This window comes from Marmota flaviventris, chromosome 4, assembly GCF_047511675.1.
Source record: "Marmota flaviventris isolate mMarFla1 chromosome 4, mMarFla1.hap1, whole genome shotgun sequence".
In the NCBI taxonomy this organism is placed as follows: Eukaryota; Metazoa; Chordata; class Mammalia; order Rodentia; family Sciuridae; genus Marmota; species Marmota flaviventris.
In genome coordinates, this window is record NC_092501.1 from 23,345,555 (window position 1) to 23,372,183 (window position 26,629).

The 26,629-nt window shown below is 38.4% G+C and overlaps 1 protein-coding gene across 1 annotated transcript in view; it reads right to left on the reverse strand.

Annotated features, from left to right (window-relative positions):
* Sorcs3 (sortilin related VPS10 domain containing receptor 3) overlaps positions 1-26,629 on the reverse strand; it is a 579,229-nt gene that overhangs the window by 136,819 nt on the left and 415,781 nt on the right. Inside the window, exon 7 of the mRNA XM_027930160.2 lies at positions 8,322-8,440. Within this exon, the coding sequence (XP_027785961.2) occupies positions 8,322-8,440 (119 nt within the window). The remainder of the gene's footprint in view (positions 1-8,321; positions 8,441-26,629) is intronic.

Below are 26,629 nucleotides of genomic sequence, written 5' to 3' on the forward strand. Positions count from 1 at the left end.
CAATGTTCTATTATATATTTATTTAGTCTTCAAATCTTTTGTCCATTTTATTTTTAGTTCAATAATATTTTTTAAAAAGTTATTTATATATTTTGAAAAGAGTCATCAAATATATTTATATATTTTGGTCAGATGTATTTATTGTAGTATATTTACCAGTCGTGGCTGACGTCTTTCTCATTTCTAAAAAGGATTTTATGGGTGCATTACAATTATAGGTAGTAGTGGGATTAACGGTGACATAGTCACACATTCTCATAAAGATCATTTTTTTAGGTTCTACTTATGAATGAGATCATGTAGTGCTTGCTTTTCTGTGCCTGGGTACTTTCACTTAACATAATGATCTCCAGCTATATCCACATTAGTGCAAATGATGAATTCCATTATTTTTTTATGACTGAATAGTACTCTGCTCCAATCATAGGCACAAAAGAAGACAGCCCCCATCTACAAGGTTCCCCTTTCAAAACTGAACTCCTGAGGAACAGAAGACACCCTCCAGGGGAATGCTTAATCCCCAGGGTCCAGCTCTGCCTTCCAGACACTCCCTGGAGACACTGATCTCAAGCTTTAGTGCCCTATGTAGCTTCTCCCATGATTTTCTTTGTAGACTGAAAGTCAGGGTCAATGGATTGCTACCCACCTTGATGCCCTGATGTTAGAGGTATATGTGTTTAAACTCTGGAAGAGAAGGTGCTCTGCTGGTTTGTGAGTTTTTAGCTTTGACCAAACCTTCTGAATCAGCTTTATTTCAATGAACAGAATGAAGAATCTTGCCCTTTCCTTTCTGTAGAGGCAGAAACTGATCGCCAAAGTACAAATCTGACTTCTCCATAAATCCTATCCCGATCATCATTTCAAATTTCAAAACTCATACTTTCCCAAAAGATAAAACCCCACAAATGTTTCAGTAAATGCTTTGGGATGGCTCCCAAATATTTTTTTTTAATAGACACATACAAAATAAGGAGCAATAATGAAAATTAAAAAAAAAAAAACTAGCTGAGAGGTTACTATGGACCAATGGTACAGGAGAAAGAGGTAGAAAGAATACCCACGCCAGGAAGCTTAAAGCAGAGAGTTGCTAAAATTGACCCCAAAATTAGTTCTGAGCTTCTCACAATCATAAAGAGAGGAACAAAAAACTATCCAGACTTAATGAAAGTGTTTACCTCTCCAGGAAAAAATTCCTAGCTTATGCCACTGCACGTCATCCCACCACTAGAGATTTCCTTGGGTAGAGAGGTCCTGGTGCCCTCTTGCTGCCTTCACCTCATCCATGCCGTCCCCTCTGTGCAGAACACCCTTGTTTCCCTGTTTCCATTGTCCTCACTGCCACCCCTTAGGACTTCCGGGCTGACCCTCCTACCAGGGCAGGGTGAAGAGCTCTTCTTCCTGCAGCTAAGGGCGACATATGCTTCCACTAATACAGCTCTCATCACGCTGCATTATAATTGTTTAGTCGTCTGTGTGCCCCACTGGGATGAATGTATTTTAATATATTTAAATGAATGAATATAAAAAGGGCACTGAATAATACACTGGGTAATTCCTGGATGGCAGATATAGAAAAAACACAGAGACATTCTACACACGGGCATTTCTTATGCAGTGAGCAATTGCCAATTACCCTAAGTTGTCTTATATTGTTAGCTGCAAAAACAAGATTTCCTTGCTTGAAAAAGATAACTAGCTACACTCCCTGAAAATAAGGGTGGTGTCTTATCTTCTCAGTTCAGTTCAGCTCAACAAACATTTATTGAGTACCAGTCATTACACTAAGTGCAGGGGAAACAATGATAAATAAGACATAGTCCTGTTCCTCTTAGATTTTACAGACCTGGCTGGGGAGACCTCATACAAATGGATAAGTCGTCAGTCAGTGCTGGAACTTGATCCAGTCCCCACAGAGGATGTCAGAGAAGACTGGCTAGGGGTGCAGCCTAAACTCAAATGATAAAGGGACACCCCAAGCAGAAAGAAACATAAGAAAGGCCTCGGAGGCAAGAAATGGCATGCTATATGCAAGGAGACTAGAGAAGACTAGGTTTATTGAAGAGTAAATTGAAACAAGGAAGGTAGGTGGGAAGCGGCAATGGGTTTGGAATCCACAGGAGGCTGATGGGTTTGGCAGGATCTGGACTGCAGAGGTTCTTGTAAGCAATGCTAAGGAGTTAGATTTCATCCTATAGAGGATGAGCCATCACTCAAGATAGGAACATTGATTTGAATTTTAACTAAATGACCTTGGAGACAGCAGTGTGATTGGGCAGGGGATCGGTGTGAAATCAGTTAGCAAACTATTGCAATATTTCAGAACATGCATGATATAAATATATAAATATATAAAAGCTAAGTAAGGCAAGTGCTTCCTCTTTTTCCACTCATAAGTCACTCCAAAGCAATAAGGAAAACAAAAAGGAGAAATACACTCTCTATACTTAATGAATATTTAATCCAGAAATACAGTATTTGTGGAAAAGAAGTCATATTGATCACATTCCAAGTGGTTCCCACTTACGAGAAGAACTCAGAAAAATATACCAGTGTTACAGGGAACGGCACTGAGAACCAAGGAGGGGCACTGATAAGCAGAGACAGAGCCATGATCTATCACCAAAAAGACCTCCTCAAACAGTATATGAAGGCAGAGATCAGATCATTAAAAAATTAGCCATGGTCAGTAGCCAAGCTTTGGAACCAACCTAGCTAAGAGCCCTTCCACTGATGAATGGATAAAGAAAATGTGATATATGTACACAATTGAACATTACTCAGCCATAAAGAAGAATGAAATTAAGACATTTGCTGGTAAATGAATGTAATTGGAGACCTTCATGCTAAGTGAAATAAGCCAATCCCCAAACACCAAATGTCCTCTCAGATATGCAGATGCTAACACACAATAAAGGGAGGGGGAGGGAAGAATAGAAGTTCATTGAATTAGATAAAGGGGAATAAAGGAAAGGGTGAGGGGATGGACATAGTAAAGACAGTAGAATGAACTGCACCTAACTTTCCTAAGTTCATCTATGAATACACAACCAGTGTAGCTCCACATCATGTACATCCATAAGAATGGGATCCTAATTAGAATAAGTTATACTCCATATATGCCTAATATGTCAAAATACAGTCTACTTTCATGTATATCTAAAGAGAACAAAAACAAATAAATAAATAAATAAATTGTAGAAGCCTCAAAAACAAATTCGGAAAAAAAAATTTAAAAAAGAGAAGGAGCATGGAAAAAAGATAGCAGACATAGAACAAAATGCAATTCTTCAGAGCAAATGAAAACTGTTCCACATTGCTACAGTTAAAAATTACCTGTATCGGGGGACTGCCTATAAGAGTTTAAAACAGAAATACATGAACCCAGGGAAGATATATTGAGACAACGGGAAGGGATACAAGATAAAATAAAAGCTGGCAAATGTCAGGAAGGAAGTTAAAACAGAAAAAGAAGTCAAAAGCAAGCAGCCTGAACATGGCCAAACACTCATTCAAGGACTGTTTTTATCTCGTTTCGGTCAGTTTTCTCAAATTGGGGATGGAATGAAATAATGTCTCTCTTTTTGTCTTTCTTGTCTCTTATACATTCTGGGTTCTGAATGAAGAGCACCAACACAATGAAACTGAAATAAAACATGTTTCAAGAGATGTCACAGGAAATTTTGAGAAATTAAAAAAGAAGGAGAAATAATCTACTGAATGACAGACTCATGTTCCTAGCAGAAGTAATAACACAGGATGCCAAGCATAAGGTACACACTAATAAGAAACTGGCATTCAAATGTAGAGGGGAAAGGACTTTTTGTTATCAAAAGTAACGAAAATAGCAACACCTCCCCCCACACACCAACACCCCCTCAAAAAGAAAAGACCGAACAAGACATCTAAAGAAGGAAATCTCAGACTGGCCTGACACTGTAACTTTCAGGAAGTTAATGGAGCCACATTCTCACAGTAAAAAATAGCACGTCAATTTTAGCCCCTGAGAAATTATATGCAGGCATAGAGGGCTAAACACCTTCCCAATATTCAAGGGTTAGCTAGCCCTGAAGACATTACTAAAGGACAAACAAACTTCAGACAACCAAGAGCTAAATGGTGGGGACAGTTGCCCACACACATCTGTAAAACTAAGATCAAAATATAAGATAAATGCAGGGCTAACGGGCAGAGCAGAATGCACGTGCTCTAAATGTCTTAGCTGATGGAGAAGCGCTGGGAAAGGGAGCAGGGCGGAGGTCACAAAGGTTCATGATGTTTTTTCACCTTTCTTCAGCAATGCTTCATAAAATATTTAGGTCTAAAAGAATTATATTTTAAGATAGTAAGGCAAACACCAGGAAATAATACAGTCAGTCAAAACTGGGTAGTGGAAGAATTAAACAGAGGGAAGGAAACACACTAATTGTCTAATTGCTCACAGGAGGAAATCAATAGATGTACAAAAATAGAAGATTCAGTATGTTATACATTTGGTTCTTAAAGTGAAGCAGTTAGAAGAAACACGCAGATATTCGACATCACCAAAGGAACACAGGCAAAGCAAAGAGAACAGACTGTATAATAATAGTTAAAGAAAAAGTTTTTGTAATTGAACATTAAACACACATGATCAGAACCAAGGTACAGGTGTCCTAGCTACCAACGCAAATGCCAAACTCACCTGTGAGGAGGGAAGGGCTGATTCAACACCAGTGGCTAACTAGTCTTATTTGTGCCTATTTATCTGCAATCCTCTGCTATTGTTTCATTCAATGCCAATCTTGGGTATTTGATCGTTGCAAATAATAGTATTTAATTTGTGTTTATTTGGTGATTAATAAAACCTGGAGTGTATTTTTTGCACTATTTTAGGCATAATTAATCCTTGCTTTCCTATTTTATTGATAGTAAAACCTGAAGTCCTTAAGACAGGCTTCAAGGGCCTGTGGGATCCAGCACCCCACCACCTTTCTGACCTTATCTCTCAATGCTCAGTTAGGGTCTCATTTGCTGGCTCCTACTCATCTCCCCAAACCCTTCATACAGGATGCCCCAGGGGCCCAGTGCTGGTATTGTTTCTCTTTTCTGTCTATAGGAAAGTCCCTTGATGACTTCCGTATGCTGACAACCTTCCAGTTTATACAGTCAGCCACGACCTCCCGGACCACCCTTGCTCTTGAATGCAGCCTCTCATCTCTAACTGCTCAATCCACATGCCCATGAGGGCTCAAGGGAGCTCCGGCCCAACACACTTGGCTCCCTGCTGACTGTACTGTCGTCTGCTACCCCATTCCTTGTTCCCAATTGATAAGGCCTCCTTAGTCCTCCTAATAAAATGGCAAGACCTTTTGGGGCCCCAACATTTGTACTATGTGATTTATTTTTATCCACAACACTTGTCATCACCGGATATATTCTGTGGGTAGATAAATAGATAATAGTAAAGGAGAGAGATAGAGAGCAAATGTTCATATGATAGAATCTTTGGAGTGCTGGACACTCGAAAGTAAGTGACAAAAGAAATCCTCCCGGCAATCTATGAAGGAGGTGCTGCAAGTATCTTCTTTTTATAGATAAGTGAAGTGCAGCTCAAGGTCACACAGCTGAGTGTGGCAAGCCACAGGCTCAAGAGCTGCTGGTCATCAGGCTCTGCCCAACATGCCCCGATTAGCATTACACTTCACAGCTTTTCATATCTCTGTGTGTGTATGTGTGTGTATGTGTGTGTATTTTTTTTCCCCTGATCCCCACTAGACTTAGTTTTACTAAGGCAAGAACTTTCTCACGTTCACTATCCTAACCACTGCTCATAGAACAGGGGCTTCACAGATACCAGGTAAGGAACCCCATATCCCTTTTAAACAAAATGAAAATGATGCTGATTGAAAAAAATAACACCTCTACTTGCTTCCAGTATAATAAATGAAATAAAAATTTTTCAGGGGAATTATTTTTTAAAATATTAGTTATCTGCCCGTAGAGTTATTGAAAACTTCACACCACACAAGGAAAACAAATATTGGAGATTTAAAATTTTAAGTCATGTTTCCCAGAAATAATTCTGCCATGTTCATCATTATATACAGCTTTAGCATTGAGGAAGGGGCAATCAAATTGGTAAATTCATAAATCATTCCTGCGCTTCTATTAAAAAAAAAAAAAAAACCTTCTCTAAAGAGGATAAGAAAATAGCCTTATGTGGTATTTTAGTCAGCTTTGCATTGCCATAACCAATAGACCTGAGGAAAAGGTTATTTTGGTTCAAAGTTTCAGAGGTTTAGTCCTGGGTTGGCCAAAACCACGTCTCTGGGTCTGAGATGAGGCAGAACATCATGGTGGAAGTATGCAATCAAGGAAAGCAGCTCAGAATATGGCAATCAGGAAGTAGAGAGCTCCTGCTCACCAGGGATGAAATATAAACCCTAAAGGCACAGACATACTTCCTCTTGCCTCACCCTTCCTGCCTAGAGTTACCACCTAGTTAATCCATATCAGTGGATTAATCCACTGATGAGGTTACAGCTCTCATAATCATTTCACCTCTGAGCATTTTTGCATTGTCTCACACATGAGCTTTGCGGGGGACACCTCATATCTAACTATAACACATGGGGACCATAACAATGGGAATGGAATGAAAAGAAACATCTGAGAAATAACTGAGTGGAACCAGCAGAGGCAGTGGATTCACTCAATTTTACAACATATTCGTGGGTTTCTACTTTGAGTGACCTAGTAGAAGATCATGTCAGGGGGTCAAGTTGGTTTTACATTCCTGTGGAATATACAGATTTGGATATTGAGGTGGCTATTAGATATTGATGTCTACAGTGCATGAGACTCACTGAGTTGAAAGTCATCCAAACCATGAGACTGCTCAGGCAGAGAATCCTGGGTGCAAAGGGAAACAGGCCAGAGGTAGAAGTCTGGGGAGCAGTGAATAGCATTGTGTATTTTGCAGTGTACGTGTTCAATAAACAACTGTGATTAAGATAATGAGAGTGATAATGATCTGCCAGGATTTAGAGAAATGATCCTGAGATTCTGGTTTTTAAATCAAGCTGAGACACAGGGATTTTTTTTTTCCCCTTGAAGTCACACAGACTTCCGCTTTCATTCCTTCCTTCAAATTGGTTTCTGAGTGTTTGGATACTTTTTGTGTATTTTACTAGACCTTAAAAAAAAAATCCACGCAACTAATTTGTAGGATGGAGTAACTGCTGCACCAAAAATCTATCTACATGACAAGTGTTCGATGAGCAATGAGTACCCTGATTTGCAAAGACATCCTGGTAGGGCCAAGAGCGAAGAATAAAATGTCGTGTAAAATACTCCCTGCCCTAAGTGTAAAAAGCAATTTGGAAAGAAGGAAACAAATACATTCTGATTTAGGAAGCAATGGCTCCAAATGGCATGTGTGCTAGAGAGACCACAGCACTGCAAGAGTGGGCAGGAGGGAGGAAAGTTCATAGAAAGTCTCAGGGGAGAAAGTGTGGGCTGCACTTTCAGGTCAGGAGACAGAAAAAGAAAGCCATTCAGATGCTTAGGTCTGAGCAAACACAGGGAGCTGCCAAAGTTCAGGTTTCCTGTGGGAAATAGTTTACAGAACAACTGAGAGGAGAATGATGGAGAAATGCAAGGTGGTTATCAAAGCCCAGGTTTGATCTGTCACATGCACAGTGTCAGTCATCAGGTGGAGCATCACGTGTAATTCTCCCTCATTCTTGTTCTACTTTGTACTTCCTTCAGTACATAGTAAAACTCAAAGCACAAAACAAAGATTCCTTTGCATGTCTGATATTGTGAGTTCCACCTGGTTTTCTCTATGGGATCTGGGACTTGGATGTTTGCAAGGGTAGTAAACAGTGGGAAGAGAGGGGGAAATTTAGTGAGTTCTTGATTTTTCCAGAAAGAAAATCCTAGAGAGGCTAAATGTACTGTGGATTTTCATTCCCAAGTTTGACAAGTCACTTTGGACAGAAATAGAATGCAACACTGATAAATTACTTAAAGTCAAAACCCATTAGACATTTGACTTTAAATAACCTCAAACCCCAGCCCAAGACCTAATCATTTCAAGAAAATTCTGTTAGCATGAAATGTCAATCCAACCAAGGGTTTTAGTGGGCCCCTTAAATACCTTGGGCTATGTAATATCTTTGTCTTGCATCAGAGGCCTGGAATATTTCAAGGGGGCTTGGGCCCCTCAGTGAAGGAGGGATAATGGCCTAACTCCCACATCCTCACAACCTCATTTCCCAGCCAGCAGCCAGCTTCTCTCACATAGTCTCTTCCTATGTGGCTGCACTATCTGTACTCACCTGAATGAAGATATATTCGTCCTGGACAACCAGAGAGCTGATGTCAATGGAGCGGGCAAAGGGACCACTCCGAGTTGTCTCTGCACATTCCTGGATCCTGCAGGTGAGGTAGTGAGCATCTGAAACAGGAGGACAGAGCAATGCTTAGACACAGGGAGAAATGGTGAGCTGAGCTCCCATCAGCACTCCAAGCTCTACTTCATGGGAATCCATGATGTAAGTTAAAATAACCGTGAGTGCATAAAATTTGAAATTATTTTTTAAAAATGTCAATACCTAGAGTGGGGAAAGAGTTAATCACATAGTCTACTGGCAAAAGAGTAAATTGGTATAGTTTTTGGAAGAATGAATTTGAAGTACCTATTAGAATTTTACATGTCCATATTTTATGCCAGCAATTCTAATTCAAGGGATTTTCTTTTTCTACAGAAATATTCATATATTTTCACAGAGAGGAAGGGCAAAGATGTTCATTGTGGCATTATTCAGAGAAGGGAAAATTGAAAACAGGCTAAATATCTATGAATTAAAAAACATTTAAATAAACTAAGTTGCATACATATGACAGAGTGCCAGGGGGAAATTGAAAGATTAGGCTGATACACATGCACCCACATGCACTTCTCCAAGATGCACCTGTCTGCAATCTTTTGAGAAACTATTTAGCATTATATTTAGCATGATCCCACTTATGGTTTTAAAAAAACTCTTGTCTTCATAGATATATACTTCTATGCTATAAATGCATAGAAAAAAATTTAAATGGTACATATAAAAATTAACTATGGTTACTTTGGGGAAAAGAATGGACTTAAGGAAATAGAACTAGAGTGGGGACTTGATTTTCACCTTGTGCACACCTTTATTATTTTTATAGAAAGAATGCAATCCTTATTTCTTATGTAAAATCCTTAAATCTTATGTAATTACCCACAAAATCTTCTATAGATCTCACAGCTGATCACTTTCAATCCCCTCATGGTGGCAGTGGTAGCTGAATAGGAAAGCCTGGACCTCAAAGGTGTTCTGTTATGACAAAAGGGTTGCCCCCGAAAGACAATCCATTGGGTTATTTGGTCCCTAAGAAACACTACAGATGATTCTCTGTGAAAAAATACTGTGTAAATTTGCTTTAAAAGTGATTATTGCTCATTTCCTGGAATTTAGAAGCAGATGGTCCAAATGAAACATAGAGATCATTTGAAGATTGAAAGTGAGGAAATCTTTATCATCTAAAGATAAAAATGCACATGCATTATTGTATGCATCTATCTAATGCAACTGGTTCCTTGGATGTATGTATTTGATTGTGTAAGTGTCAGAGGCTACAATTCAGGGGCTGGTAGGCAGTAGAGACAAAGAGCAAAGGCTTGAATAAGAAAAAAATTGCAGTTATTGAGTTAAAATAAGGGTAGATTAAATTATTCCTGTTTAACTATAATTAATTAATTAAATGAATAATTATTTCTTGTGCACATACTATGTACTAGGCATCACTGACATACTAGGAATATATTAATTAATGAGACAGATTTTTCTATTCTAAGAAAGCCTGGTATCTAGTAAGGGGCTTACTTCTATTTATGTTGCTAGCTATTACACATATTAATTTATAAACGTGATACTAATTTAACAAATAAACATTTTGGTGGGAAATGCTACATAATATGCTATGCATTCCTGCTTCTTGAGGGTTCTTATTTGAGCAAAGTCTATTTGCTTTGGTAGTCACAATCCAAATATGTCTAACTAACATTTATTTCATTCTCTCCATCAGCAGACCTACCATCTGCCAGTAACCTTAGCCCCTTAACTTTTCTTTCTTTCACATTCCCTATAATACAATTGGTTCTGAAGCCTGGGCAGTCAGGCCTCTGAAGCATGTCCAGATTATCTCCCCTTCAGTTTATTATCTGTGCCTCTTGCTGAGAACACACTCTTCTCACCTGTGTTGCCTAGTGTCCTCATGACAAGGGTTCATGTGGATGTGTGCTTGGAAGCCAGAAGGGCCAGGGAGGACCAGCTAAAGTCACCTTTAAAACCTAAGCCTCAGTTAATGTTTCCCATTGCCAAAATCACCAAAAGTTCTGAGAACCACAGGACAAGACCTAGATATCTTTCTATGAAAACAGAAGGCCTTTGATAACTACTCTAATAAATGCAAATGCCCAAGGTGCCAAGCAAATTATGTGTAAGAGATGAGCCACAGTAAGCTAAACCATGGTGGCTGGTTCATGGTTTGGCTTGAGGAACACTAAGGCACAGAAAGGATCACCATGAAAGGATAAATACTTGCTCATTAAGGGACAGCTCCAGTTCATCATTGACATGCAGGTATAAAACCTTCTGAGTTTTACAAGTGAAGATAAGTATCTCTGTTTTTAATGCAAAATTTACTGATTTCAAAAAGTTAGCCAGGCCTGGTGGTGTACGCCTGTAATCCCTGCTTGCTCCAGAGGCTGAGGCAGAAGGATTGAGAGTTCAAAGCCAGTCTCATCAAAAGTTGGGCACTAAGCAATTCAGTGAGACCCCGTTTCTACATAAAATACAAAATATGGCTGGGGATGTGGCTCAGTGGTCGAGTGCCTCGAGTTCAATCCAAGTATGAAAAGCAAAAAAAAAAAAAAAAAAAAGATAGTGTGTTAGAAAATTTCAGTTTACTCATTACCCTTTATGCTACATGCATTTCATTTAACTTTGCTGTAACACATATTGTATATATACTGGTCAAAGGAGCTCTAATTTTATAATATCTATTCTGTATATATTAAAGAGGTTGCCCATGTAGGACAAAAATAGAGTTAGTAAACTAACACATTTTGAATATTTTGTGTTAAAATTCATGGAAAGGCAATCTTCTGAAAAGGATTTTTGGAAGCGATATTGTAATATCATATCTGAGTGACACATGTTCCTGTATCACATGTGAAATAGGCGGGAAGGAAATGGAAGAAGATTCTAGGCTAGAATGATCTTACTTATAAGACACTTTCATATATAACACTCATTACACATGTGTAGTGTATTCAGCACTCCTATGTACAAACTTAAGTCCTTATTTGGAACATCTTAATCTTTTAGATGTTTAGAAATGCACAAAGTATGTTAAAATTAGAGGCAGAAAATTAAAAAAAAATTGTAGGAAATTGACAGCTAATTTGCATTTTCAGTATGGCGCAAGACAACACCATAAGGCCAAACAAACAAGTCTATAGTCCAAATGAGACTCAGGGATCCACTTATTTCCAACCTCTCAGTAATTTGATCCCAATCTATCTCTCCAGGGAAGAGAAGACCTTCTTAAGCATTCTCCAACCCTGCAGCAAGAACAGCATGCCCAACATTCTCTAAGTATGGCAGGCAGGTGTCTCTTTCTTTGTTTTTGTGCACAGAGAAAGCTAAGAGTGGCCTGGCTTTCCACCCTGGCTGAGAGGAGAGAGAAGGCAGGGAGCCCAGGCTCTGCTTTGGAGCACACTGCCTGCCCACCAGGGATATTCTTGGACCTGCACAGCCCTACTAATTTGCTCCTAGAATAAAGCACCAAAGCACAACAAAACACTGCAGTAAATACGTGTAAAGAAACCACAGATGTTGACATGACAACCTGTGTCCTTGTTGTCATTGTCTCAGAAAGCTTCTTAAACTGGTAATCAAAGGTGCACACAAGGACACAAGGGGACACCTGCTTATTCCCCACACACGGGCTCATTCTCCACATGGCTATTTCCTATTGTGTCTCTCATTTGCACACTTTGAAAAAAGAATGAGGGGTATTCAAGACCACCCCAAACAAAATCAAATCCTACCTAAACTTTGGCTCATGGCAAGTGGGATCTTGTGCCCAACTCATCCTATTTCTTGGCATTCTCTCAGTCTGCCACTGCCCAGCATGGAATTAAAAGTCCAATTTAACAGGAAAGCAGCACTAAAATGGTTTCTGAAATCTACTTAAAATTCAGGGGCCATGCAGTCTTTAGCTGGACTCAAATATTCAAAGTCTCAATGTTTTTATTTTTCAAAACACAGAGATATGATAATAAGTACCATGGTGCCCACTGCCTGATGAGAACCCAGAGTCGGGGCAGAGTGAGTTACCAGGCAGACTTTTCTAGCAAGTTAAAGTGGCTGAGGGTGATGGGGGATGTGGGAGTCAAAGGTGAGCAGGGGACACCACTTGGCTCAAGCTCTACATTTCTTAAAAGATCTCAAATCTGAGCTATAGACCTTATCTCCAAATGAGGCTGGATACATTTGTAAGGATTCCATGATGAAACTCCAGACAGATATTTATTACATAATTATCTTGAAATCCCCAAACAGATTTCTACCAAGTATGGCCTTTGGGTTTGGTTTTAATAATACCAATAAAATAATACCAGATAAAATAGAAGTGACCTAGATATCTTGAGTATATTGTACTTGAGAGAAAAACCTCTGAAGCTGGAATGTACTGAGTTCAAATCCTGGCCTGACTCTGTGTTGACTGCCCTTGGCTGAGTAGCAGCACAACTTTTCATCTGTGAGGTGTAGACAATTTAGTATGTGCCTCTGAGAGCTGTTGTCAGGATTAAATAAATTTATGCATGAAAAATGCTTAGCAAATTGCTGAATACATTTAAAGGATCAATGAATGTTAGCTCTTTTTTTTTTTTACTTATAAATAGAGAAGGAAAAGAGACTTAACTCTTAGCATCCCTTTATATTAAGTTAAATAGTTTTGTTATTAGGAATCAAAAGTTTATGCTATTACAGGTCCTATTATAAAGTCATATTCTGAGTTCATATCACTGCTTACTTTCCTTAAGTGCTATGGGTATTCAGAAAAGAAAAAAAAAAACCACAATGGTCTGAGCTGGAAAAATCAAGAAGTCTTCAGGGAAGAGGCAGCCCTTGAGAATTTAGCCTGGATGGACAATTGTGCCTGGTGAGAAAACAATTAAAGCTTTTTTTTTTTTTTCCTTAATGGTACCAGGGATTGAACCCAGATATGCTTTACCACTGAGCTACATCCCCAGCCCTTTTTTAATTATTTATTTTTATTTTAAGACAGAGTCTTGCTAAATTGCTGAGGCCAGCCTCAAACTTGCAATTCTCCTGCCTCAATATCAGTTCTGGGATTGTAGGCTTGCACAATCCGCTCCTAGCTAAGAAGGGAATTCTTGAACTAGAGAGTGAAAGAAAAAAAAAAAAAAAACTAAACATGAATTTTTATGAGGCAGAGCTCATAGAACATACTACATAATTATGTATTAAAGGACTGACTTTGTGTAATCATTATTTTTGAACTTTTATTTTCCATTCAATCCTCTGAAACATCCTCAAAAAACTAGGTAGACCAAACTATAGAAGATCTCATTTAGATGTTCCCATGGGAAAGCCACAGTGATTTCCTAAATGGTTAATCCTTATGACTCATACATTTATAATTGTAAAAAGTCTTCCTCATACATTTCTAGGAGCTGGTGTGGTGACTACTCCACTTACAAAAACTGGGAGTGAAAAGCTTTGTCCCTGCAACAGGAATGGATGGATCTGCTCGGTCACTTGGAAATAGCAGGCCCTGTTTCAAAAGCAGCTCTACAGTAGCAGGATATTTAGGGAAGGCAGTAGTATGTCCCACTTGGGGCCAGCCTCCATGCCTTCTTACCCTAGAGATGATAGACCAAGGCTCTGGTAAGGTGAGCAGGGCTGCTTCAAATATACCGATTCACTTCTTTTGTATTAGATCAAGGGGCCTAGAGAGGCTGCAGGTGTCCGACACTCCCTGCCATTCTAGGAAACAGAGAACATAAAATGAATTCTTTTCTCAGAAGATTTTGGACCCATGACAGCACACTCACAAATGAATTTCCTTGAGATCCATGCTGGGTACAGCACACTCAAAGCATCAGGGAATGGGGACAGAGAGACCCAGACAGTCGAATGCACTTCACCTTCATTTCTTCTAAAGGGGTTTCACTCCTGCCAAGAGTTTTGCAGGACTCAGGGAAGCAGCTTTTAATTCTTCAGCTTCTAATCCTAATCATTCCACAAGGAAATATTTTCATCTGTATCAACAATTTTCACCCTAAAGTCCCGTTTGGGCCTCACCAAACCTTTCCAAAAGAATTACCTACTTGCTAGCAGGAATAAAGTCTTAACCATCATTTTCTCTCCTCAAAAGCTGGTTTTATCAAGCCCCAGTAAATGCTAGTTAACCTGAATTGAATTCCATTAAAAGCCTAGACATTTTGGTTATGTTGAATTATATGGTGACTTGCGATCATGTTTTACCTCTGAGATCACTAAATATTCAAACCTCCTAGGCATCATGTTTTTTGCCACCTCAGAGGAAAGAATTTTCCATGATTCGCTCAACTGCCATCCCTCTGGGTAATATGCACATCGTCAGAAATTGAAAAAGAGAATTAAAACTGTGAACAAAAAGCGAATTCAGCTCTTCAGGTCTGTTCTTAGAGAAATACCCAGGAGCTGTTTATTTTAAATAACAACATTAACTTCCAAATGTGAATAGGTAAAAGCAAAAGATACAAAGGAACTCTGAAAAGTTACTTAGCCTCCCTAAGCCCCTTCTTGAATGGGGAATGAGGTGACCTATCTGCAGACACAGGGCAAAAAAAGATGACAGTGCTGCCGATGCCTAATGCAGCACTTAAATTGTAGTGGATCCTAAAAATAAACAAAATCAACAAGCACAAATAAAAGGAAAGAAAAAGGGGAAAAAAAGGCAGTTTTCACTCCTTCCCCTTATGGACTCAAAGTGTTGGTGACACTTCTAATATCTCATAGGAAAATCCCCACATTCTCCATCTTCTTAAAGCACAAGAGACAGTCTGGCAAAATTAGGGACATTCAGAATTCAAAATTAGGGACATTCAGGACTCCTTCCATTCCACCTGCCAAACGTATTATCTGCCCCTGACTGTGATGACCATATGATAATGCGGATGGTGACAAAGATGACAACAGTGACAGTTTTGAGAGGCCACTCTGTTCCCTAGTGTTCTAAGAACTACAGGCATCCAGTTGTTTAGTCCCTGAAGCAATCCAGTGAGAAATTACAATCATTCTCAACCCCATGTTATAAATGATGAAATTGAGGAAGCCGAGACACAGGATGATTAACAAATTTGCCTAAGATCCTGAGCTTAAGGAAGTAGCAGAGCTGAGATTTGAACTCAGGAAATTTGGTACAAGAACCTGTGATCCTAATCACTATGCATTTGAAATACAGAAGGAAATCAGGCTGTAAATTAGATAAGAACCCACATTCAGGTTCGGTTCCTGTCACTGGCTGACTATGTCACCTCAGGCATGTTCTCACACATGTTGACCTTTTTTTGAAGAAAATGCAATTTGAAAAACTTTTATCTGTTCCAAAAGAAAAAAAAATCTGGAATCTTTTTATCAAAGATGATCTTATCCCCTTAATACACAGAGTTTCCTGCACATGCTGTACTTGAAGGGAAGGCAACAGTCCTTAGTTCCACTGCTCAGCGCCCTCTTGATCTTGGCCTCTGAGTTCTGAGCTGCTAGAACTCTGAGTTACACAGTCTGAAAATTGTTGAACTAATCAATAATCCAAGGGCCTTTACAAGTCAATAATCTACATTTCTGGAGCCTGGAGTTCGGTTCTGCAGGGCTAATCATTTTACCTGCATGGCAGGCCCATTTGCTTACTTACACCTGCCTGGACATTCTGTTAAGAAGAATCGGGTGTCGTCTTGACTTAGCAAGAAAGTAGAGCGATTGACTAATGAGGATTGAGGAGGGCACAAGGACAAGGAATGGTGGCACATGTATTAGGGGTTTTGATTCTAGAAAATTCAGGAATATCCGGATGTTTTAAAACTTGCCCACATCCAGGTTCACTTACCACAGTGTCCCTAGAAGACATCCATCTGACTTGCGCTTGGGGAATTTCCAGTGAAGAAGAGCTCACAGTATTCCAAAGCAGCCTGTGTCAGTTTTAGTTTTTCTTAATTATGAATCTTTTGTTTATGAACTGAAATCTCCCTTGCTGTAATTTTTTTCTATAATAAGACTTTTGTTATGAAAGTGATGAAAAAAATATATTATAAAAATAATTCTTATATTTGTTAGTATTTTTCAAATAGGAAAACACTAAATGAGGGATTGTGGAAAAGCTAAGAGATGTGTCCAAGGTCAAATAACTTCTAAGGAAGAGTTCATTCTCCGACTCTACTCATGTCACCAAGTGATTGCTCTTTCTACTTACACTCAATTGCCTCTTGGATGGATTGTGTGTGTGTGCTCGTGTGTGTGTGTGTGTGTGTGTGTCTGTGACTGAATAAATGAGTGTCAGAAAAAGAAGAATGCACAAGAGACATTCAGAGAAAGATGGTTTTCAGAAGAGAATGAAGGGAAAGGCCATTTCAATACTGAATCTCATGGCAGAAACAGATTTATACTGTTGTTAACCAAACTAGTTGGCTTTGCCCTGTTTAAACTCTGCCAGGGCAAGGGATAATTCAATGGTTTTAGCTTCATCTGGAAGTCTGACTCCCATTGAGGCGGGCCAGGACTGGGACAGAGTGGAGATTGGTGTATCTAAACAAGGACAGGCACAGCTCATGCCAGGTTTGCTCCAGACTGTGGGAGTCAGGCATTAGGACAGGGTTGTCAGTGCTGCTCTGCTGGCTGGAGTTGCTGCTCCAGGATTCGTGGGTCTAGAGCAGCACTGTCCAACAGACATATGATGAGTCACAAGGGACCTTTTAAACTTGCCTGTAGCCATGTTTAAAAGTAAATATAGGATGCTGCAGGAAGCCACTGCCCCAGACACCGCTGCCATGCCTGGACGTCTCTTCTCTGGGCAAGGCCTGGTTACCTCAGATGCAAATTCCAAGGCTACCTCTGTGGTCGCTGCAACTGAACTGGAAGTCTCCTGTCAATCAACTGCTGCCTGCACCGCTATCGCCATGGCTGCTGCCTCTGATTCCTCTGCTGCCAGCCTGAGATCTCCTGGAGGTCTTCTTTCTGGATGCTGCTGCCACTGAAGAAACCATTGTCCTGGATGCAACTGAAGCCAACACTGCTGGTGATCGCTGGAGATCGCCTGGTGACGCTGCCCCAACAGCTGCAGTTGCAGCCGCCTTTACTGCTGCTAACCTGCTGCCTGCTGCCAACAACTACCACCACTACCGCTGCTACCACAGCCCAGAGGACTGCTTCAGAGGGGACTCCAGGTTTGGTTGCACATGGCTGCACTCATTTGGGGACACCAGCCAGGGCCTGGGGCCTGGGTGTCAGCAGGTTTACCACCACAAGAGCCTCTGTATGGGGACTCCAGCTGGAACCTACAGGTCTGGTGTGGGTGTGCCTTTAGGTTTGGAGGAGCCTGGGGTCTTCCTGCTGAGAGTGCTGGTGGCCCTTGTCTTGCTGCTGCATTTGGAGGTTGCTCCTTTGCATGAGTGTATCCCAGGTGGTCTCTCTACAAGTAGGAGCAGCATTGAGATCTTGGGACTGCAGCGTGGCCAAGCCTTAGATATCTGAAGCCCAGATCGGTGGATAGAGACTGGGTTCGCGAGGGCTGATCTGGGTTTGGTGATCCAAAAAGATGTCAGAGACATCTGAGAAACTGTTGAACACTGACAGAGACAGTTCAACTTTCCATCAAGACTTATTTTATTTTATTTTTTGGTTCACTAATCTCTGTACCATATTTGGAACAGGGTGTTTTCTATGCATCAGTGTCAGACAATGATATTCATGAATGGTGTTTTGTATTTTTGTTGTATTCTTATGTCTTTAATTTTTTTCTCTTTTTCTTATTTTTCCTCTCTTGTCTACTTTCTTGGATATTCTTTCCAACTTTTCTCCAACCCATAGCAATCTCTGTTGGCTCCTCTTCCACTCTTCCTGTGAATTTTTACTTCTAGCTCTCTCTTCCTCCCTCGCAAATATTGCATATTACACTACCTCTGTTCTCTCATCTACCATTTGAAATTGTAAATTGTTTTAACAAATATTCTGTTTGTACTATGGATAGTTATTGAACTCATTATTTTGATTTAATGTGAGAAAGCAGCAGATGCCCTAGTGGGAGCTATTAGGTTTAAGGCTATATATTGTGTACACTGTATGCTGTTGATATTGGTCCCACCAGTAAAGGCGAAGCTCTGGAAACCTTCAGGGACACTATAGGTCTACAGGATAAAATTTATCCTGTCTTGAATCCATACTTTTAGATGGAAAAACACACTAACAAAATGAAAAAAAAGGGGGAATAAAACACCCCAAACAAACCAAGATGCTTCAACAACAGAAGCCACCGATTACACAGTACAAGAAATGTCCAAGAAGGAGTTCAGATTGTATATAGTTACACTGATATGTGAAGTAAAGGATAGTATAAGGAGTGAAATCAAAGAAAAAAATGCAGGAAGTGAAAGATCACTTCTATGAAGAGTTAAAGATAGTTAAGAATAAAAAAATAAAAAACAAGCAGAAATCCTTGAAATGAAGGAATCAGTACACCAAATTATAAAACCAATAGAAAGCATCACCAACAGACTAGACCACTTGGAAGACAGAACCTCAGACAATGAGGACAAAATATAAAATATTGTAAGTAGAATTTAACTTGTGGAGAAGATGGTAAGAAACCATGAACAGAACATCCAAGAATTATGGGATAACATGAAAAGACCAAGTTTAAGAGTCATCAGAATAGATGAAGGAGCAGAGATACAAACCAAAGGAATAAATTTCCCAAACCTAAAGTATGGAATAGAAAATCAAATACAAGAGGCTTACAGGACCCCTAATGTACAAAATTACAGCAGACCCACACCAAGACACATTTTAATGAGTATGACTAATACACAGAATAAAGATAAAATTTTAAAGGCTGTGAGAGGAAAAAAATCAAATTACACATAGGGGGAAACCAATTCAGATTTCAATTGTTTTCTCAGCCCAGACCCTCAAAAGCTAAGAGGTCCTAGAATACTATATTTCAAGCTCTGAAAAAAAAATGGATGCCAACCAAGAATTTTATGTCCAGCAAAATTAAGTATCAGATTTTAAGATGAAATTAAAACATTCCATGATAAGCAAAAGTAAAATAAGTCACTACTAGTAAGCCTACACTACAGAGCATTCTCAACGAAATATTCCATGAGGATTAAATGGGAAAAAAGTGAAAACCGGCAAAAGAAATATCTGCACTAAAGGGAAATTCAACCAAATGAGAAACTAAGACAAACCCAAACCCAGAAATAAATCAAAATGACAGAGAATACAAATCATAACTCAATAGTAACCTTGAATGTTAACAGCCTAAACTCATCAATCCAAAGAGACAGACTGGCAGATTGGATTGAAAGCAAGACCCAATAATATGTTGTCTTCAAGAGACTCACCTCATGGGCAAAGACATCCACAGGCTGAAGGTGAAAGGATAGGAAAAAACTTATCACTCATACAGATTGTGAAACAAGCAGGGGTTTCCATTCTCATTTCATATAAAGTAGATTTCAAGCCAAAGTTAATCAGAAGAGACAAATAAGGACATTTCATACTCCTTAAGGGAAGCATATGTAAGCAGGACATAACAATTATAAATATTTATGCTCCAAACAATGGAGCATCTATGTACATTAAACAAACCCTTCTCATCAAACAGACCACAATACAATAATACTGGGTGACTTTAACACACCTCTCATAATGGACAAGTCTTCCAAACAAAACCTAAACAAGGAAACTATAGAACTAAATAATACAATCAATAATTTAGACTTAACAGATATATATCGAATATTTCATCCATCAACAAGCAAATATTATTTCTTCTCAGTAGCACATGGCTCCTTCTCTAAAATAGACCATATCTTGTCCCACAAAGCAACTCTTAGTAAATACAAAAAAAAAAAAAAAAACAGAGATAATACTCTACGCACTATGAGACCACAATGGAATGAAATTAGAAATCAACAATAAAATAAAAAATAGAAGATACTGCAACAAATGGAGATTAAATAATACACAATTGAATGATGAATGGATACTAGAAGAAATTAAAGATGAAATAAAAAATTCTTAGAGGTAAATGAGAACACTGATACAACATATCAAAATCTCTGGGACACTATGAAAGCTGTACTAAGAGGAAAGTTTATTGTATTGAGTGCATTCATTGAAAGCATAAAAAGTCAACAAATAAATAACCTAACACTACATCTCAAAGCCCTAGAAAAAGAAAAACAAATCAACACCAAAAACAGTAGAAAACAGGAAATAAATAAAAACAAAGCTGAAATTAATGAAATCAAAACAAAAAAAAAACAATTGAAAATATTGATAAAACAAAAAGTTATTTATTTGAACAAATAAATAAAATAGATAAACCCCTGGCCATGCTAATGAAGTGAAAAAGAGAGAAAACTCAAATTACTAAAATACAAGATGAAGAAGGAAATATCACAATGGACATGTCTGAAATACAGAAGGTAATTAGAAACTATTTTGAAAATTTATGCTTTAATAAAATAGAAAATATCAAAACATTGACAAATTCCTAGAGTCATATGACCTACCCCAACTGAAAGAGGAGGTCATGTATGCTTTCAACAAATCAATTTCAAGTAATGAAATTAAAAAGGATATCAAAAGCCTACCAACCAAGAAAAGCCCAGGACCAGATGGATTCTCAGCCAAGTTCCACAAGACTTGCAAAGAAGAATTAACACCAATGCTCCTCAAAGTATTCCATGAATTAGAAAAGAAGGAAACCCTTCCAAACCCGTTCTATGGGGCTAATATCACCCTGATACCAAAGCCAGACAAAGACATATCAAGGAAAGAAAACTTCAGACCAATATCTCTGATGAACCTAAATGCAAAAATTTTCAATAAAATTCTAGCAAATCCCATACAAAAACATATTAAAAAGATAGTACACTACAATCAAGTGGGATTCATTCTAGGGATTCAGGGTTGGTTCAACATACAGAAATCAATAAATGTAATGCATTTTAATAATAAACTTAAAAACAAAAATTCTATTATCATCTCAATAGATGCAGAAAAAACATTTAACAAAATATATCACACCTTCATTTCAAAAGACTAGAAAAACTAGGGATAGTAGGAACATAACTAAAATTGTAAAAGGTATATATGGTAAACCCAAGGCCAACATCATTCTAAATGGAGAAAAATTGAAAGCATTCTTGCTAAAAACTGGAACAAGACAAGGATATCCTCTTTCACCACTTCTATTCAACATCATCCTTGAAACTCTAGCCAGAGAAATTAGACAAAAGAACAAAATTAAAGGGATACAAATAGGTAAAGAAAAACTCAAACTATCACTATTTGTGGATTACATGATTCTATATATAGAAGATCCAAAAAAAATTCCACCAGAAAGCTTCTAGAACTCCTACATGAATTCAGCAAAGTAGCAGGATATAAAATCTAAGACCCATAAATCAAACACATTTCTTTAAATCAGCAATGAATCCACTGAAAGAGAAATTAGGAAAACTACTCATTCACAATAGCTTAAAATATATATATAGGAATCAATCTAACAAAAGAGGTGAAAAACCTCTACAGTGATAACAACAGAATACTAAAGAAAGAAATTGAAGAAAACTTCAGAAGATGGAAAGATGTCCCATGCTCCTGGATAGGCAGAATTAATATTGTCAAGATGGCCATACTACCAAAAGTGTTATACATATTTAATACAATTCCTATTAAAATGCCAATGACATTCTTAATAGAAATAGCAAAAGCAATCATGAAATTTATTTGGAAAAATAAGAGACCCAGAATAGCTAAATCCTTAGCAAGAAAAGTGAAGCAGGAAGCATCACAATACCAGACCTTAAACTATACTACAGAGCTATAGTATACTACAGAGCTATAGTAACAAAAATGGCATGGTATTGTCACCAAAATAAACTGTAGGCCAATGGAACAGAATAGAGGACACCGAGACCAACCCACGTAAATATGGTTATCTCATACTAGACAAGGGTGCCAAAAACATTCACTGGAGAAAAGATAGCCTATTTAACAAATGGTGCTGGCAAAACTGGAAATCCATATGTAGCAAAATAAAACTAAACCTGTATCTCTCACCCTACACAAAAATCAACTAATGGTGGATCCAAGACTTAGGCACTAGAACAGAGACCCGGAGCCTAACAGAAGAGAAAATAAACCCAAATCTTCACCACGTCGGCCTAGGATCTGATTTCCTTAATAAGACTCTTAAAGCGCAAGAAGTAAAATCAAGAATCAATAAATTGGATGGATTCAAATTAAAAGCTATTTCTCAGCAAATGAAACAATTAATAACATGAAAACACATCAAGGAGAGAGCCTACAGATTGGGAGAAAATCTTTGCCACATGCACCTCCAATAAAGCATTAATCTCTAGAATATATAAAGAACTCAAAAAACTTAACACCAAAAAACCCAAATAACCTAATTAAAAAATGAACAATAAAGGAACTGAACAGACACTCCACTGAAGAAATACGATTGATCAACAAATATATGAAAAAGTGTTCAACATCTCTAGCAATTAGAGAAATGCAAGTCAAAACCACTCTAAGATTTCATCTCACTCCTGTCCAAATGGCAATCATCAAGAATACAGGCAACAATAATGTTGGAAAGGATGTGGTAAAAGAGGTACACTCATACATTTGCTGGTGGGACTGCAAATTGGTGTAACCACTATGGAAAACAGTATGGAGATTCCTCAGAAAATTGGGAATGGAACCACCATTTGACCCAACTATCCCACCCTTGGTTTATACCCAAAGGACTTAAAATCAGCATGCTACAGTGATGTAGCCACATCAATATTTATAGTAGCTCAATTCACAATAGCTAGACTATGGAACCAACCTAGGTGTCCCTCAATAGATGAATGGATAAAGAAAATATGGTATATACATTCAATGGAATATTACTCAGCTTTAAAGAAGAGTAAAATTATGGCATTTGCCATAAATGGTTGGAGAATACCATGCTAAGCAAAATAAGCCAATCCTACAAAACCAAAGGCCGAATGTTTTCTCAAATATGCGAATGCTAATTCACAATAAGGTGGGGGGGCGCATTAGGGAAAAATAGCATTACCTTAGATTAGGTAGAGAGAAGTGATGGGAGGGGAGGGGAGAGGATGTGGGGATAGGAAAGATAGTAGAATGAAACAGACATTATTACTGTATGTAAGTATGTGACTACATGACCAATATGATTCTGCAACATGTACACTAGAAAAGTGAGAAATTATATACCATCTTTGTATGAGATATCAAAGTGCGTAAATGCATTCTACTCTCATGTATAACTAATTAAAACAAATTAAAAAATTAAAAAAAAAACAGAAAAGAAACCAACTCTTAAAATGGCAAAAAAGAGTAAACACTAAAGTGAACTTTAATGTTTTGCTTAACTTAATATACCCCCAGATATAATCATTGCATGATGTCCTCAATATAAAAATTATTAAGAAGCTATTTTTCATTCTTTGATTCATAGTAAGTCTTTGAAACCTGGTACCTATTTTTTGCTTAGAGCATACCTCCATTTGGACAACACATTTCAAGACTCCATAACCACGTATGACTAAAGGGCTCTCCTGTTGGACAGAGCAGGTCTAGTGTAGTTCTCCCACTCTCACTTTCTCCCTGAGAATCTCATTCAAGCCATAAGAAGACTTCCTAAGAAGTCTTCTTCTCTAAAGCCTTCCATCACCGGCAGACGAACAAGCTTTCCTTCCAATTCCCATAGCACTCTGTCCATGAGACTCACATCAGAGTCTCTGTGGAACTCAGCACATTAGGTCACAGCAGTGATCTATGCATGCATCTGGGTCTCCCATCAGCTTGGAGCTCCTTGATGCTCATCATGTCCTGTTTATCTATATATCCCCCTTAACACAGCCCAGCATACTGCTGGTCAAATTGTGGTCCCTGGACCCTAAGAAGCACCTGAGAGCTTGTCAGAAATATGGAATGTATTTTTTCACAAGTTCTGATGGAGCATGAGCAGGAGCTTGTTAAAGTTTGAGAAGTTCAGATCTAGTGCAGTCATTCTCACTCCTGTACTTTAGAATCACCAGGACAATTGTAGAGGGCCAATTTCCAGAAACTTTCCCTAGGAATTTCTCACTCATTGATTTGTGGAGGGGCTGTGTGTGTCTGTGTGTGTGTGTGTGAGAGAGAGAGAGAGAGAGAGAAATAGAGAATAAGTTCCTCCAGTCAGTATAAGGCTTAATCTGAGAATCATTTGTCTTCCTTACCTAGAAAGTGTTTCAGCACAGTGGAGAGAATTGAGAGGGGAGGAATAAATACAGGGGAAACACCAATTTCTATATTGATATTCACATGGACTCCAGTATCCCTGCCTTGCTCTGGGAACTATAAAGAGCAACATTTAATTGTCCTTTTGAGAGCATATCTTGTTTTCTGTTCCCCGAACAAATAAATAAATCATTAATTCTGTTTCATTTTACAGTAAGGGAAAAGGAATCTAGACAGGTTTAGTTGCTTCTCTGGACCACATGGCCTTTCAATGGGAAAACGAAAATTATAGGTTTCCACGCTTCCAGTCTTCCTGCTTATACACACCTAAAAGATCACTTCTCCCCACTCCTCAAAAAAAAAATACACACAAACTTCAAATGTGGCTCTCATTTTGATGAAGCAGGAGAGGTGTGCAGAACAGCAGCAGGTGCCTACCCTGGGTCCAAAGCAATCTAACCCTCCACCAGGCCCTGGAGAATCTGCTTATTACAGCCCTTCTGCTGTGTGTCTTGGCAGATAACACAGGTGCACTCAGCAAGTCCAGTGTGGCCTACAAGTTCTCACTGAGTCCTCCCAACCCTCTCTACTGGCTCTGTCTCCCTTCATTCTGCCCCAAGTCATAACTTACAGCCTTGCACACACTACCTCTCCTAATTCTGGGAACTTGTGAGGTTCTTCTCTCCATCCAAATGCTCTAATAAATTCCTACTAATCTCTTCAGCATCAAATCAAACATGCATTCTTTCTGAGAAGTGTTCCCCCAATTTACTTAGGTTAACAGTCATGATCTCATTTATGATTCAATGTAATATATGCCCAACTCTATTAAAGACTTTGAAGCAAAGCATGCTAGAATCATTTAAATACTTGTCCATCTCCCCAATAAATCTAAGCTTCTTGATGAGAGGGATGCTATCATATACACGTGAATGTCCCCTCAGTACCTCTCATATGTCAATTTTAAATAAGTAGTGATAATATTGATTAGATAAAAGAGGAATCAGATGGATGGATGAATGAATGAGAAAGGTAGGAAGCTAAGAACTCTGCCTTCTATTCCTTTTTCACCACGGATTTTTAATTTCAGTATTATTTTTTAGTGCAGTCTTAATTTTCCAATGTATACATAATGAGTCTTTTGGTATACAGTTCTATAAGTATGAGCAAATGTGTATATTTATGTGACTACCACCACAATCAGGTCACAGAACAGTTACATCATCTTGTAAAATACTCCCATGAAGGCCTTTCTGGTCAAACACTTTCTCTACCCTGGAAACCACATATATTCTCCATATCTTTAGCTTGTCTATCCCATAAGATCATACACATGGAATTATACAATATGTAACTCTTTGAAACCAGCTTATTTCACTCAGCATAATGTCTTTGAAATTCATCTGTGTTGTTGCAAATATCAATAGTACTGAGTAATATTCTATATTATGGATGGAACACAGCTTGTTAATCCATTAATCACTGAAGCATAATTAGGTTTGTTTCCAGTTTCTGGAGATCATTAATAAATCTGCTACTGACATTTGTGTACAGGCATTGTGTGAATATAATTTCTCATTTCTCTAGGTTAAGTATGTAGGAGTGGAACTGATGAATAATAAAGTGTGTGCAACTTATAAGAAACTATATGCCAAAATATTTTTTTTCCAGAATGATTGTACCATTTTACATTCCTGGAAACAATGGTATGAGAGTGTTATTTGCTTACATGCTTGCCAGCAATTGGTGTTGTCAATTTTCCTAATGTTAGTGATTCTTATGGGTATGTGGTGACATATGTTTTGGTTGTTGTGGGGTTTTTTGCTATTGTTGTTGTTTTGTACCAGAGATTAAATCCAGCGGTGCTTAACCACTGAGCCACATCCCCAGCCCTTCTTTATATTTTATTTATAGAAAGAGACTAGCTAAGTTGCCGAGGGTCTTACTAAGTTGTTGAGGCTACCTTTGAACTCAAGATCCTCCTGCCTCAACCTCTGGTGCTGCTGTGA